The sequence below is a fragment of the Moschus berezovskii genome, chromosome 20 (assembly GCF_049115385.1).
Source record: "Moschus berezovskii isolate FMDL1 chromosome 20, NW_MosBer_1.0, whole genome shotgun sequence".
Lineage (NCBI taxonomy): Eukaryota > Metazoa > Chordata > Mammalia > Artiodactyla > Moschidae > Moschus > Moschus berezovskii.
The window spans coordinates 74,204,394-74,220,264 of record NC_142479.1 but is presented as its reverse complement, the minus strand read 5'-3'; the positions used below and the strand labels follow the sequence as shown (position 1 = coordinate 74,220,264).

At 41.3% G+C, this 15,871-nt stretch overlaps 1 protein-coding gene across 4 annotated transcripts in view; it reads left to right on the top strand.

Annotated features, from left to right (window-relative positions):
• HELZ (helicase with zinc finger) overlaps positions 1–15,871 on the top strand; it is a 160,285-nt gene that overhangs the window by 102,233 nt on the left and 42,181 nt on the right. For all 4 annotated transcript variants that reach the window (XM_088829420.1, XM_055408786.2, XM_055408785.2 and 1 more), the window contains 4 exons: positions 988–1,135; positions 5,342–5,525; positions 6,684–6,912; positions 14,916–15,120. In XM_088829420.1, the coding sequence (XP_088685546.1) occupies positions 988–1,135; positions 5,342–5,525; positions 6,684–6,912; positions 14,916–15,120 (766 nt within the window). The remainder of the gene's footprint in view (positions 1–987; positions 1,136–5,341; positions 5,526–6,683; positions 6,913–14,915; positions 15,121–15,871) is intronic.

Sequence of the window (15,871 nt, the reverse complement as noted above, 5' to 3'; positions counted from 1 at the left end):
AAATAATTTTAGTGTAGAGAACCATCAGTTCAGTTCAGTTCAGTCGCTCAGTCGTTTCCAACTCTCTGCGACCCCATGAATCACAGCACGCCAGGCCTCCCTGTCCATCACCAATTCCCGGAGTTCACTCAAACTCATGTCCACAGAGTCGGTGATGCCATCCAGCCATCTCTTTCTCTGTCGTCCCCTTCTCCTCCCGCCCCCAACCTTTCTCAGCATCAGAGTCTTTTCCAGTGAGTCAACTTGTCGCATGAGGTGGCCAGAGTATTGCAGTTTCGGCTTTCGCATCAGTCCTTCCAATGAACACCCAGGATCGATCTCCCTTAGAATGGACTGGTTGGATCTCCTTATAGTTTAATTTATACACGGTACTTGAAAGTAGAAGAATTTTCTTTAAAAAAGATTCTCAAGTTTTAGCATCAGTCTTTCCAATGAGCACCCAGGATTGATCTCCTTTAGAATGGACTGGTTGGATCTCCTTGCAGTCCAAGGGACTCTCAAGAGTCTTCTCCAACACCACAGTTCAAAAGCATCAATCCTTCGGCGATCAGCTTTCTTCACAGTCCACCTCTCACATCCATACATGACCACGGGAAAAACCATAGCCTTGACTAGACGGACCTTTGTTGGCAAAGTAATGTCTCTGCTTTTCGAACCATAACAGCTAGCAAATTGCCTTATAGAGCAAGATTCTTATTTAGAATTGAACCATCATTATTTCTTCATTTTCTTTCTATATTCTGACTTCATGCCTTCCCCAGGTCAGTTCATATAGCAGTGGTATACCAGGAGCCTACAGTATTTGTGTCACTGTGGTTAATTTTGGAGGAAATCTTGGCATCATGGATATTAGATGTTTGGATTAAAATTAATCATGGGCATACAGTAGCATTAGATTTGACTGGTAATTTTTGTTTCTTATGGGTAAAATTAATTTTGGAGCTCAATTACTTTTTACATATTTATTATTTTGGTCTTTTTCTGCAGTTACACCTCTGAGCTCTTCTATGAGGGCAAGCTGATGGCCAGTGGAAAGCAACCAGCACACAAGGAGTTCTACCCACTAACCTTCTTTACAGCACGAGGGGAAGATGTACAGGAGAAAAATAGCACAGCTTTTTATAATAATGCAGAGGTACCTTAGTTCTTCTTACAAATTGTCAACATTTTTGCAATCAGAAAGTCTGGTCTTACTAAGCATTTATTTAAAATTTGATAGTTTATCATGTGTTGATTTACATAAAAATGGTATGAAAGTTTATTCTTTTTTGTGTAACATTGATTTGTTAAGATAAATCACGCGTGGGAAACAAAAATTTTGGTTTACATTCTGTCTTATGCCGAAGTACAGAGCTTAATTTAAAAGTCGGTGTTTTCATATAGGTTGTTACTGTTAGCCATCTAAAAAGGACTGGATCACATTTTCCAGTGCATGCTTGAATCAGGTGTCAACTGGAAACGTGTAAGACTTGACAAAAGTCCTGCGCTCTAAGAGGTCACACGGATGACGACATCGCTGACCCATTGTGTGCTACAACTTGTATGGTTGTCTTACAGTTTCTGACTTTTTAAGTTTAGAGAAAATGTGGATAGTATGAGGGGTCAGATCAGGCAGCAGACAAAAATCTTTGTGTCTTCAGGGTCTCAGACCAGAGACCCTGAGGTTTATTTCTGGCTGTCACATGGGAGTGGAGTTCTGAACTTCAGGAAGCCCAGGGGAGGCAGTGTGCATGGTTGGTCATTAGGGGAACGATTCTTGATCTGTGATGTCTGTCTCCTCTCCTCCCTTTAGTCCCATGCTTTACTCATTTTATTTACAGAGAAACGGCTTTTATTATGTAATAGTAATTCATCTTTCCCTTTTAAAATTGATCAGAGGCCTGGAGTTAGAAGTCAGTACAAGAAAATTGACAGTACCCATTTGATAAAATCCTAGCCAGAAGCAAAGCAACTCGGCATTTTAATTAGTCTGTGACAATTAATTTTAGGCAAAGGTAAACTTTTCTTTACGTTTGAAATATTGACAGATAACTCTAAGGGTTTCCTTTATTACTTTTGCACTCAGGTTGGAAAATGCTGGCTGGAAAGTCAGTTAAGATGAGAAAGGAGAATAAATACACTGTTTTACCATCTTTTATAATTAACCATGTATTTGTGTTTAGTAGTATGCTTTGTTTGTGTTGATTCGAATTACTGTCTAGAGTCACTTGCTTTCAGCCTGAAGAATTTTAGTGTTTCTTTTAGGGCACAATCTACTAGTAAGGAAATCTTTCATTTTTTGTTTTTCTGGGAATGTCTTTATTTTGCCTTCATTTTTGGAAAGTAGTTTTGCTGGATATTGGATTATAGTTTGAGTTCTTTCAGCACACTGAAATATGCTTTCCTGCTGCTTTATTGCCATCATTGTTTCTGATGAGAAATCATCTGTTAATCTTGTTGGTGTTCTTTGTAGATGACGAGTTGTTTTTTTGTTGCTGTTTTCAAGGACTTGTTTTTGTCTGTGACTTCCACCATGTTGACGATGGTATATCTGGGTGTGGCTCTCTTTGCATTTATCTTACTTGAAGTTCATTGAACTTGATGTGTTGATTATAGTTTTTCATTAAATTTGGAAAAAAATTTAGCCATTATTTCTTTGAATTTGTTCTCTGCTCTTTTCTGTCTCTTCTGGGTCTCCCGGGATGTTAGTGAGCTTAATGGTGTCCACGTTTCTCTGAGGCTTTGTCTTTCTTTCCATCCCCGCTCTGTCTTCAATTCACATGATCTCTGTCTGAATATTTCTGTTTGCTAGTTTGTTTTTCCACCAGCTCAGATCTGTTACTGGGGCCCTCTGGTGAACTTTTCATCTCCATTATTTCACTTTTCATCCCCCGAGGCATCAATCACTCCACAGTGCAGTCCAGCTGAAGTTGGGCCCTTGGTAGGGAAAGAGGAGTGCCGCCTTGTGAAGTTTGCTCTGATCTCTGGGGCAGAACTCAGGGCACAGTTGCTGCAGGAAGGTGTGGACTTGCTCTTCACCGACCATCTCACTGCATTGTCCTGCAGAAGGAGCTCTGACTGTCAAGTGTGTAGAATCTGTGCTGCTGTCCAGAAGATGCTGTACCCTGGAGAGTGGACCCTCTGCAGCCCAGAGCTGGGAGGCGAGGTCTGCTGTTGTCCATTGGCTGCTGAATCTACAGAGTGGGTCTTCTGTCCTCGGAAGCTGCAGGAGGTGGCTGCCAGGCTCACGCGATCAGCTCTCCTGTGACAATCCTGTCTGAGCAGAGAAGGCCACCGGCCTCACCCACTGTCCACTCAGGTCCTTGCTGCAGACCAGGACTTGGGAAGGGAAGAAGGAGGTGCTGCCCAAGTGCTGCTAGTTGCTCACAGGCCTTCTGACGCATGTTGCTGGGAAAAGGAGATCTCTGATGTTTAGCTGCTGCCCAAACACCTGGAGTAGCTCTTTCACCCCAGGGAGCACGAGCAGATGGGGCTGCCCCTCGGCCGCTGACGTGGTTCTTGAGACTCTGCTGTGGAGAGTGGGTACAGTCCCGGGCCTGAGTGCCCAGCCTTCCGCTCTGTGCCCTGACTTGTAGCTTTTGTTGAAACAGTGCTTCTCAGTTTTCTTTTAAACTCTTTGATTAATCTCCAGAGACTTTGGATGATTATCTGTTAACCTTGACGAGCTTGGTAGAGTCTGTCTAGGAGAGAGGCTCCCCGAACTCCTCAGAGCTTCCAAGTCTGTGTATTTTGACTACAGTTTTCTGCAGTTTATGATGTAAAGGGCGGGGGAGAGATGAAATTATTGTGTTGCTTAGTGGGGGGCAGTGTGTAGAGGTCGTCCGCAAAGATGTGGCCCTACCACTCACACACCGCCACACCTCACGCAGTGGGCAAGGTGGCTTGCCCTTGTTCCTTGTGGTGGAGACTCAGACCCACCTTTCTCGTGCTTATGGTGAGAGCGCACAGTTTTCAGTCCAGTGGGCTCACTAGAGCCCTTCGACAGCCTTTGTTTCACTTGCTGCTGTTTCATTGTAACCATAGGACGACTGGAGTCTATTCCTCTGTCATTCATTTGAATTGACATCTGCAAGTGGGAGCTGTATCCTGGCTAATAATCCTCAAGTTCTTAGAAGGAATAAAACTATCAGATTTTTGTATAGTTACTGTTATAAATTTGAATAGATATTACTGACAAATAGTGAATAAATTATGTATTTAAAATATATTAAAAATTGTCTCCTTCCTCTGCCCTTAGACTCTTGCCTGACCCTCTATTGAGCTTTCCTTATATATCCATTTTAAATTAGGACACTATTTTCTAAATATCCGGTAATCTTTTAGCAGACAAGGAACCTGTTTTTATTAATCATTTTATCACCTATTGTGGCAAGCATTGAAACTGATCAATTTCAATGCTTTGCGACCCCATGGACTATAGCTTACCAGCTTCTCCATCCATGGGATTCTCCAGGCAAGAATACTGGACTGGGTTACCATTTCCTTCTCCAGGGGATCTTCCCAACCCAGGGATCAAACCCGGGTCTCCCACATTGGAGGCAGACGCTTTAACTTCTGAGCCACTGGGGAAGCCCAATCATTTTATCACCTGTTGTGCCAAGCATTGAAACTGATCAATTCATTGAGTTAAAGTAGATTGAACTACACTAAAAACCATGTTATGTTTCAGTTAGTGGGGTCTGAAGAATTCAAATGGGTGAAATGTGGTATGGCTTGGTTGCACGGGTCCTGAAGTGGCCTGGGTGAAGTTGAGCTGCTGGAAGGCAGTGACTGCTGAACATCAGTCGCTTCGTCCAGGTGTGTGCTCATCCCAACTGCGGTTTGGCACCCCCAGCTCTCAGCTGCTCTGTTGAGTTGTCAGTGGGGATGGAAGTGGTGTTAGCCCTTGTACTACCAAGACCTGATGGGAGGCCCTGACTCTGGGAGTCTGGTGGTTTCATTGGCTTGACCTGCAGAGATGGACTGAGAAATGCTGGTGATGTGGGAACATGCTTCCCTGTTTCCCCAGTGGGGTTGCCAGCTTCATGCCCTGCTCTCCAGGTAGGAACTCAAACCTGTCCTCATGTAGGAATGGAGGTGAGGCAAAGGGTGGGGGCCAACTGCCAGTTACATTTTCTCTGATTTCCATGTTTTCACTGGGTGCACTATTGTAGAACTTTACTGCTCGAAATGTAAATAAAAATTTTTTATTCTCCCTGTGTTCATATCAGCACAGCAGTACTCCTATTTCAAGGTTGTTTTAAACTGACATTTGCTGCTACGGGATCATTTGTACATCTATTTCAGTTACCATAAGTTTTTCTGATACCTTTAATATGTCTATTTGTGTGCTTATTTAAAGGTATTTGAAGTGGTGGAGCGTGTGGAAGAGCTGAGAAGGAAGTGGCCAGTAGCGTGGGGCAAGTTGGATGAGGGCAGTATTGGTGTGGTGACTCCATATGCAGACCAGGTGTTCAGGATACGTGCCGAACTTCGAAAAAAGAGATTATCTGATGTTAATGTAGAAAGGGTGCTCAATGTTCAAGGTAACTATGAATTGAAATGAATTGGTTATTCAAATGCTTTAATTTCAAAGTGTGTGTACTTCTGATATTTAGGTTTCAAGATTTCTGGACAAACATTTGTGTATTCATTTCACATCAAGTTCTTTAATGCCAGCATTAGCAATTATATGTTGAGCTCATTTACATGCTTATTAATTTTCTGTATCCAAATAAAAGAAGTGTGAACACATTGACCTCTTCTGTGACTGTAACTGTGTGGATATGTGTGCTGTAATTACGGTCATAGTGGCCTCCAGCACTTATTGTCATTATAATGTATCCAAGAACTAAAGGTTTTATCTGTTCATAAAGATTTTTTAAAACTTGCACCTGTCAAGTAAGGAATAGGCAGAGCTTATTAAAGACATAGTTTGTCCTTTATCTAATTTTCCTAAGTGAGTAAAGCAACTCTAAAACTTTTCATGTGATTAGTTGCTATGAAATTTGTGCATTTAAGTAAGTAAAGCAACATTATAATGTGAGTGCCAGAGAAGCCAAGTACAGTGTTAGGTTCCATGGGAATATCCAATAATACTTTCTAAATTATGGTGGGGATGGGGGGAATAACTCCACTGTACCGTGCATTCAGATCACACAGAATTTGGGTGTTCATTTTAGGAAGAATACTGCTAGTAAACCAGGAAGCATCCAGAGAAGACCTAGCATAGTTAGTGGTCTAGAACCTGCATGTGGAGTCAGAAATGCTTGAAAGAACTACGATTGTTTGACCTGGAGAAGAAAGGACTAAGAATCGACACGAAAGCTGTACTCAGATTTGTGGAGGCTTGTCGCAGAATGAAGGGTGGCTGTGTTACCGTGAGAGAGAGTCTGGGGTGAAGGGTGTAAACTGGGCTCTCAAGGCTCCCTCCTGGTCTCAGTTCTTTCAGCCATTCTGGAAATTATTTCCAGAAGTGGAATTTCTGCATCATATGTTAATTCTGTGTTTAATTTTTCAGAAACTGCCATACTATTTTCTGTACCTCTTTACATACCATTTTACATTTCTACCTACAGTGAATAAGAGTTCCAATTTCTCCACATCCTTAACTACACCTGTTATTTATCAGTAACATTTTAAAAATGAAATTCTCTTATTAGATCGCTGGTTCAGAATAACAGTCCTCTTTTATTTTGTTGTAGGAAAGCAATTCAGAGTTTTGTTTCTTAGCACAGTACGTACAAGGCATACTTGTAAACATAAACAGACACCAATTAAAAAGAAAGAGCAGCTGCTAGAAGATTCCACAGAGGACTTGGATTATGGTTTTTTATCTAACTACAAGCTTCTCAACACTGCCATCACAAGAGCACAATCTCTGGTTGCCGTGGTGGGCGATCCCATTGCTCTGTGCTCCATTGGAAGATGCAGGTAATTATGTGTTAGTGTTGGAGGCATTGAATGGAGAAATGTAGTGATCTGTATCCCTGTGTCCGTGTTTATTTACGTGGCCTCTTTGCTAATTCAAGTTTAGTCTTCCCTGATAAGTGGGAGCACAAAAATACATTGCTTTGAATGTGTTCATTGTATGTATACACCTGTGTACTCATTGTTCATCCCACTCACTGGATGTTTCCTGAGTGCCTGCTGTGCTCTAAGCACTCGTCTAGCCACTAAGGGTGCATCAGTGAACAAAACAGACAAAACTGTCTGCCTTTTGGGGGCTTAACATTTTATTGGGGAGGAAAGGAAGACCGACAATAAAGAAAATAAAAACACTTTGTAATATTTTATGTGGTGAGTTCAGTGGAAGAGAAATAGAATGTGAAGGGGGATTAAAAGTGACGGGGTTAGGTGGACCAGCTTGTGATTGTTCTGTGTGGTTAGAGTCGGCCTCTTGGAGACGCTGACCTTGGAGGTGGGGTGTGTGCTCTGCAGGCGTCTGGGGTGAAAGTGCTGCAGAACAAGGAGGCAGCTAGTGGGGCTCTGAAGGTCGCTCTGAGGACGTGCGCTATCTCTGATGGAGACTGAATTTTATGCACTTACTTCCCTTTGTTCTCCTCTAGTAGTGCTTTAGCTTGTTTTTGATGAATTTCCTTCTCATTTCTTCTCAAGGCTTCACAGTGCAAATAATTCTTTGTGTCTGGTTAATTCAGAGAACCTTAAAATTACGGGGTTAAGAGGGGTTGATACTTGGCTTTAGAAAAAACTGATAATATTCCTTAGATTGTAGTCATAAGGAGTGTTAAAATATCAGCATATATACAAAGATGGGCTCAATAAAGGACAGAAATGGTATGGACCTAACAGAAGCAGAAGATACTAAGAAGAGGTGGCAAGAATACACAGAAGAACTGTACAAAAAAGATCTTCATGACCCAGATAATCACGATGGTGTGATCACTCACCTAGAGCCAGACGTCCTGGAATGTGAAGTCGAGTGGGCCTTAGGAAGCATCACTATGAACAAAGCTAGTGGAGGTGATGGAATCCCAGTTGAGCTATTTCAAATCCTAAAAGATGATGCTGTGAAAGTGCTACATTCAATATGCCAGCAAATTTGGAAAACTCAGCAGTGGCCACATGACTGGAAAAGGTCAGTTTTCATTCCAGTCCTTAAGAAAGGCAATGCCAAAGAATGCTGAAGCTACCACACAATTGAACTCATCTCACACGCTAGCAAAGTAATGCTCAAAATTCTCCAAGCCAGACTTCAACAATACGTGAACCGTGAACTTCCATATGTTCAAGCTGGATTTAATTGCCAACATCGCTGGATCATTGAAAAAGCAAGAGAGTTCCAGAAAAACACTTATTTCTGCTTCATTGACTATGCCAAAGCCTTTGACTGTGTGGATCACAATAAACTGCAAAATTCTGAAAGAGAATACCAAACCTCCTGACCTGCCTCTTGAGAAATCTGTTTGAAGGTCAGGAAACAACAGTTAGAACTGGACATGGAACAACAGATTGGTTCCAAATAGGGAAAGGAGTGCGTCAAGACTGTATATTATCACCTTGCTTATTTAACTTACATGCAGAGTACATCATGAGGAACGCTGGGCTGGAAGAAGCACCAGCTGGAATCAAGATTGGTGGGGAGAACTATCAATAACCTCAGATATGCAGGTGACACCACCCTTATGGCAAAAAGTGAAGAACTAAAGAGCCTCTTGAGGAAAGTGAAAGAGGAGAGTGAAAAGGTTGGCTTAAAGCTCAACATTCAGAAAACTAAGATCATGGCATCTGGTCCCATCACTTCATGGAAAATAGATAGGGGAACAGTGGAAACAGTAACAGACTTAAATTTGGGGGGCTCCAAAATCACTGCAGATGGTGATTGCAGCCATGAAATAAAAAGACAGTTACGCCTTGGAAGAAAATTTATGACCAACCTAGACAGCACATTACTTTGCCAACAAAGGTCCGTCTAAGTCAAGGCTATGGTTTTTCTAGTTGTCATGTATGGATGCGAGAGCTGGACTATAAAGAAAGCTGAGCGCTGAAGAACTGATGCTTTTGAACTGTGCTGTTGGAGAAGACTCTTGAGAGTCCCTTGGACTGCAAGGAGATCCAGCCAGTCCATCCTAAAGGAAATCAGTCCTGAATGTTCATTTGTAAGGATTGATGTTGAAGCGGAAACTCCAGTACTTTGGCCACCTGATGCAAAGAGCTGACTCATTTGAAAAGACCCTGATGCAGGGAAAGATTGAAGGTGGGAGGAGAAGGGGACGACGGAGGATGAGATGGTTGGATGGCATCACCGACTCAATGGACATGAGTTTGGGTAAACTCCGGGAGTTAGTGATGGACAGGGAGGCCTGGCGTGCTGCAGTCACAGGGTTGCAAAGAGTTGGACAGGACTGAGCGACTAAACTGAACTGATAAAAAGTTTCTCTTTGTACACTTATGTTTTATACTAGTTAATAGGAATTTTAACTGTATGAAGCCAGTAATGTGAGATTTGGCCTATGCAGTGTTGAAAGACTGTGTTAGCAAAAAAAATTGAACAGAAATTTAGACAATTCTTAGTGAAAAAGAACAAAATGTACTAGAGATTACTTAAATTTTTTAAAGTATTCTAGTACCTGTCAAAGTGAGTTCAGAAAAGTAGAATGACCTCAGATACACCTTGGGTACTTACTTCTTGATATGTTGGAGTAGACAAAGCTGTTAGCAAGTAGCCTTTCTAGACCAAGTCTTTTGTTGGAGGACAGATAGAGCAGCAGTTTATTATCCGTTTTCCTGTCTCAGCAGGAAAAGTTTTCTTTGGGAAGGGAGACAGTTTGGAACCTTTAAGAGTAAGCTGTGTGTATTAGACTCCAAAAGAAGTTAATATACTTTATAGGGGAAAGCCATTAACAGTGGAGTCAGGTAGAGTTTAAGGAACTCGGCTGTATAAGGAAATAAAATTTGAATGGTCCACGGTTTGTTTTATATAGCTAAACGATTCTGTTGTAAAATATCTTAGATTTCGCATTTGAAAAATAATTTCCATCCATTAATTTTTAGCCACTAATGACCAAAAGTGGGGAAAGTAATATGTTAATTACAAGATACAACTGAATAAAGTTAAGTGTATTAACTTGGCTTCCCTCTGAGAAGTTTGCTTTGGTTACTTTACTGTTCATTGAAAATATATTTGGTTAGAATATTGCTGTGATAGTTTACCATTTTTGTTTATATTTATCATTTGATAAATAAGAGAACACATACAATTGGATTAGAATTTAATAGATTAAAACAAATAAAAACTGTTGACATTCATTAAAAATCAACTGAAAACTTTTGGGGGAACAAATAGGTATAACAGTGGTCTTGCGTGACATTACCTTTGGATGTTCTTTATAAATAACCCCAGATATTTATCAACATGCATTTTTTTAAAAACCATTACGCCTCCCATAGAGTCACACTATACTGTGAATTATGTGGGGTTAGCATTGTTCACCCCTTCTCTGAGCCCAGAGGTGGAGGAATTCTTCCTGAGGCCATGTTTGTCAGGCTAATTTTTAACTTGAAGTCAGGTCTACTGGTTATTTATTTCTTAATACTCAGTTGGAGTGTGTCAAGGACCTCACATTAATTTATACACTGGGTAAAATATTTTCAAAGAAGTCAGTACACTGTGTAGGGAGAGAAAATGACATGCCCTGTAGCTGAATGGGAATGCTGATTGTCTGTGTCATTTGAACATTTAATGAACTGTATAACCCAAGTGCTGATAGTTGAGGCATATGGATATTTATGCTTCACTGTTTCCAGTTTCATTAGGAATTAAATTAATCTCGAAATACAAGTGACCCTGGAGGATGTATCGTGGTTCTTGGGTGCTGCAGTGATGAGGGTGTGGGTTCTTTGTGGTTTGAGGTGGTCAGGCTGTCTCACTTGTCCCTCATGTGATATTTATACAAAACTAATATGATACTTCCAAATACTGATCAAGTTTTTAGGAATAATTACTGTGTATAGTATATTGGTTTAGAAGGCAGCCAGTTATATAATCTTTTTTTGTTGTATTTTTAAACAGAATTTTCCTGTTAACTCCTAAATGAACGTGGGGAACTTTCCCTTCTCCTACTCGCCAAACCAGCGAGTATTAATATAGTAACTGCTGTTTATTGACAGCTTTCTCAGTGCCAGGTGCTGGGTCCAGTGCTTTGCACACTCAGCCTCTTCAGTCATCGCAATAACCCTGCAATGTGGGTATTTTATTTGCATTTTAAATGGGCAGCCTGAAGTAGAGCTTCAATTTCTGCCCAGGGCCACATAGCGATTAAGAGACTCATTCAAACAGATGTCACATTGACTTCAAAACCCACACTTTTCTTGCTGAGTTACCTTGCCTCTCCCAGGAAGTGGTGTGTGGATAAATAAGCCCTGATAGGGGAGAGGCAGAGGAGGCCGGTAGGGGGAGGGAGTGGGCGGGGTTGCAGTGGGGGCAATCATACATTTTCTCCAAACAAGCATGTTTGGAAAAGATCTTCTTTTGAAGTGACTGTATTAGTGAATCCCATCTACTCTGTCAGATACAAACATGTCTCACAGATGTGGAGATGTGTGCATGTGTGTGTGTGCACACACCCTGCCTCTGTGTGAAGTAAGGACACCAAATGAATTTTCAGTGTTTTATCCGTGATCCTAGAAGCAAGGTTGACACGAAAGTAAAACCAGACTTTGTGTTCATGTACTGAGTGAAAGTAAGGTTTTGTTTTCTCAAAGTAATACTTCCATTACCACATAGAGACACACTTGTGTTCTCTAACCAACATTACATAACATGTTAACATTCAATGGAGCGGCTGAGAATTGATGAAGCGTTTAAATAACCTTAGTGGTAAATTTTTCAGTCTGAGTGTTGAAATTCTCAAGTGATCTTCGAGTTAGGTGTTCTGAAATGCCTCATAATACCATGTGTAGTATTTCATTAAAGTTCTGAGTTCAAGAACAGTGTGAAATAGTCCGTGAAAGAGCCTTCACAGAGAGAGAAAGGAATCTTTCCAGCTGTAAGGATTTTTGAAGGAAAAAATAAGTTTCTCTCAAGGTTTAAAAGTGGAGGAATAAAGCATTTTTATTAAGTGATAAAGTATAATACTGTTGGTGCCCTGTTTTACACACGAGGGGACTGAGGTAGAAGGAGAGGTTAAATAGCTTGCCCAGCTGACTGAGCCTTGACTGAGGCCCAGGTAGCCTAGATCTGGAACCCTTGTACTTGACCTCCCCGGGGCAATCAGGAGACAGCGAGGTTTAAGAGGGAGATTCCAGGATGCTTTTGGAGCTGTTTTAGCTTGATGAGCTTATAGCCAGTGGTCAGTGCTACTTCTGAAATGGTGTCCTTTAACTTGAAGTCTGTTCCTTGAGATCCCTGGGATCGCATAGACCAGGGTTTCTCAGCCCCTGGGCCACAGAGCGGGCTGCACCCCAGGAGAGCAAGGCGGGCAAGCTTCGTGCCTGTGGACAGCCTTTCCCTGTGCTCACGTTACCCCCTGAGCTCCGTATCCTGTCAGATCAGCAGCAGCTTTGGATTCTCAAAGTAGCTCAGCCCTGTGTTTGAATCATCCCTAAACCATCCCCTTCCCCCGTCTCTGTCTGTGGAAAATTTGTCTTCCATGAAACCGGCCCCTGGTGCCCAAAAGGTTGGGAACCTCTGTGACAGAGCCTTGTCGGTAAGCTACCAGCTTCTTGAGACGCGTGAGGCTGGTTCACATTCTGCTTCACCTGACGTTACTCAGTGCATTGAGGTTGGTGAGAGGAGCATAGGGGCAGGGTATGGAGTTTAAAAAGGAGCTTGAAATAGAGCAAGTTCTAGCATTTTGGCCATGTAAGCTGGGAATGAAATACATTACAAGCATTTAATATCAAAGACTGGGCTATAGTGAAGTCAGTCTACTCTCTCCTTGTTTTGCTGTGTCTTTAAGTTCACAGGAATATGAAATGTCGCTCTATGAAATTGTTGTAGTGGAATGCGTTGGTATGAACATTGTGGGGTGTTATCAAAAGGGTAGAGAGTTCGTGGATTTTTAGATCCTGAGTGCTATGTTGACAACCGTCTTTCCTTAGCTGTCAGACTCTGAGAATAAAAAATTGATTCCTGTGGAAAGGGCCTTAAGAATAAAAATAAAGAGCATTTCTTAGTGACACACACTAAGTGGCTCAGTGACCATCTTGTTAGCCTTTATGTCTTATTGTCAGAAATGCGTATTTACTCAGCTCAGTTCAGTTCAGTTGCTCAGTCGTGTCCAACTCTTTGTGACCCGGTAGACAGCAGCACACCAGGCTTCCCTGTCTATCACCAGATCCCGGAGTTTGCTCAAACTCATGTCCATCGATGGTTGGATGGTGATGCCATCCAACCACCTCGTCCTGTGTCGTCCCCCTCTGCTCCTGCCCTCCATCTTTCCCAGCATCAGGGTCTTTTCCAGTGAGTCAGCTCTTCACATCAGGTGGCCAAAGGATCGGAACTTCAGCATCAGTCCTTCCAATGACTCTTCAGGACTGCTTTCCTTTAGGACTGACTGGTTTGACCTCCTTGCAGGCCAAGGGTTCTCAAGAGTTTTCTTCAACGTATTTATTATCTTGTTGCATTTTTACTTTTCCTGTTGATGTGGAGGCCTGAGGTTTTTTCTGTAGTTATTTCTTAAACTCACCTTTAAAAAATTAGAAAAGATGGTAGAAAGCATATGTAAGAGAAACATAGTTTGAAATTAATATCTGCAGTTTTATAAATACTTTAACTCCACTGCCATTCATATACTGACTTTTGTAATATACAGGTTTGTATTTATGCTTCTTGAAGCCATTTTGATTACCTGCTTTCCACCTGGACACAAGGATACCAACTTGGAAAGAAATCATGTCACATAGCTTTTATAACATAATAAAACATTATTTGAACCTCATATTAAAGATAGGTATGCATATTTAAAGAAAGCTGAGCACTGAAGAATTCATGCTTTTGAACTGAGGTGTTGGAGAAGACTCGAGAGTCTCCTGGACTGCAAGGAGATCCAACCAGTCCATCCTAAAGGAAATCAGTCCTGAATATTCATTGGCAGGACTGATGTTGAAGCTGAAACTCCAGTACTTTGGCCACCTAATGCAAAGAACTGACACATTTGAAAAGACCCTGATGCTGGGAAAGATTGAAGGAAGGAGGAGAAGGGGACGACAGAGGACTAGATGGTTGGATGGCATCACTGACTCAATGGACATGAATTTGAGTAAATTCTGGGAGTTAGTGACGGACAGGGAGGCCTGGCGTGCTGCAGTCCATGGGGTCGCAAGGAGTCAAACACGACTGAGCGACTGAACTGATGCATATTTATAATAATCATTTAAAATCGTTAAACTTTTTGTATGTTGTCTTTTGTAATATGTATGTAATATTTTTACTATTTGGAGATCAGTTTTCAAAACCTGAGGAACAGCAGTGTACGACTGGGACAGTTTTGAATGCATTTTTCTCCGTTAGTAGTTTTTAATTTTTGATTTGATTAGCAGATCATCATTAAAATTAGCATTCCAACTTCCTGTATTTTTCATAATTTAATAAGCTGTGCTGTGACAGGCATCAGTTAATTAAAAGAACGGTATGGTAGTAACTAGTTATTTCTTATCAGTTCTGAAATCTTTGCTTATTGTGTGGATAACAAACCTTTTTGTATGCATAGTCGAGCACTGACTGTGTGGTCAATCAGGATGAATTGAGAACTTGTATATCCCACAGTACTAGACGTGACTGAGCTTCAGAACCACACTTCCAAAGTCCTGTGATCTGGTGGGAAGATTATACCTGAATCATAGATGCATATTGGACCTAAAGGTTTGGGGTTGGAATGGGAGAGGGGATCCTAAATTATCTTTAGTTGCTTACAGTCATTTCTGTGATCTTGTCCACTTTAATTGCAAGCTGACCTTCTAAATCTTTTCTGTAGGAAATTTTGGGAGCGGTTTATTGCCCTATGTCATGAAAACAATAGCCTGCATGGAATCACTTTTGAACAGATCAAAGCTCAGCTAGAGGCTTTAGAACTAAAGAAGACATACGTATTGAATCCACTGGCACCTGAATTTATACCCCGGGCTCTAAGAGTACAGCACGCAGGAAACACCAACAAACTGCAGCAATCACCCCCCAAGGTAAAGCCCGTTAGTAAAATTGGAGAGGTTAAAGGGAGAGAAAGTGCTGAGGTGTCAGAGCTGTTTTGGGCCTCAGGTTACTTTAAGTATTGGGGGTGACGACCAGCAGTTTCTGCAAGGAGCTTGTCCAGTGTGGGCGTGTCAGTGAAAATAAGGTGTGTTGTTCAGCCATGCTACTTGATGGCATTATCATCCTCAGAACGTTTTCAAGGACCTGACTGGGTCCTTTGTTTAATATAATCTCCCAGTCCTCTCTACTGACAGACATACTTTAGCAAGACATGAATAAAGCAAAGCAACTTAAAAGGCTGTCACACATATTAAAACCGTGCTCTTACAGCATTTTTTTTTAACAAGGAATAATATTATTATAACAATATTTGTATAAAGAAAATAGTTCTCATCTCTTGTTGATGACCGGCTAGTTTCAAGTGGTATTTGACACAGTGAGAAAATTGTCCAACTTCCTGAAGATAACTTGAATTGTTTATTGTTAAGTATTTGTTATAAGAAACAGTCCAGGTATTGGGATTGGATGTATGGGAATCAAGGCCATTTCTACTTTTGAACTATAGTTATTTTGGGCAGAAACAGCTGTTTATTTGCTAGATTGCCTGAAAAAAAAGAAATGCTTGCACTTACCATCTAGAAAAGAAAGCTGTGAGAGTGACCTGTTTAGTATTTATTCTGGTTTTTGGGGTGTATTTATAGTCATCAGCATGATATTAAACTTACTGACATGAATTGAGAG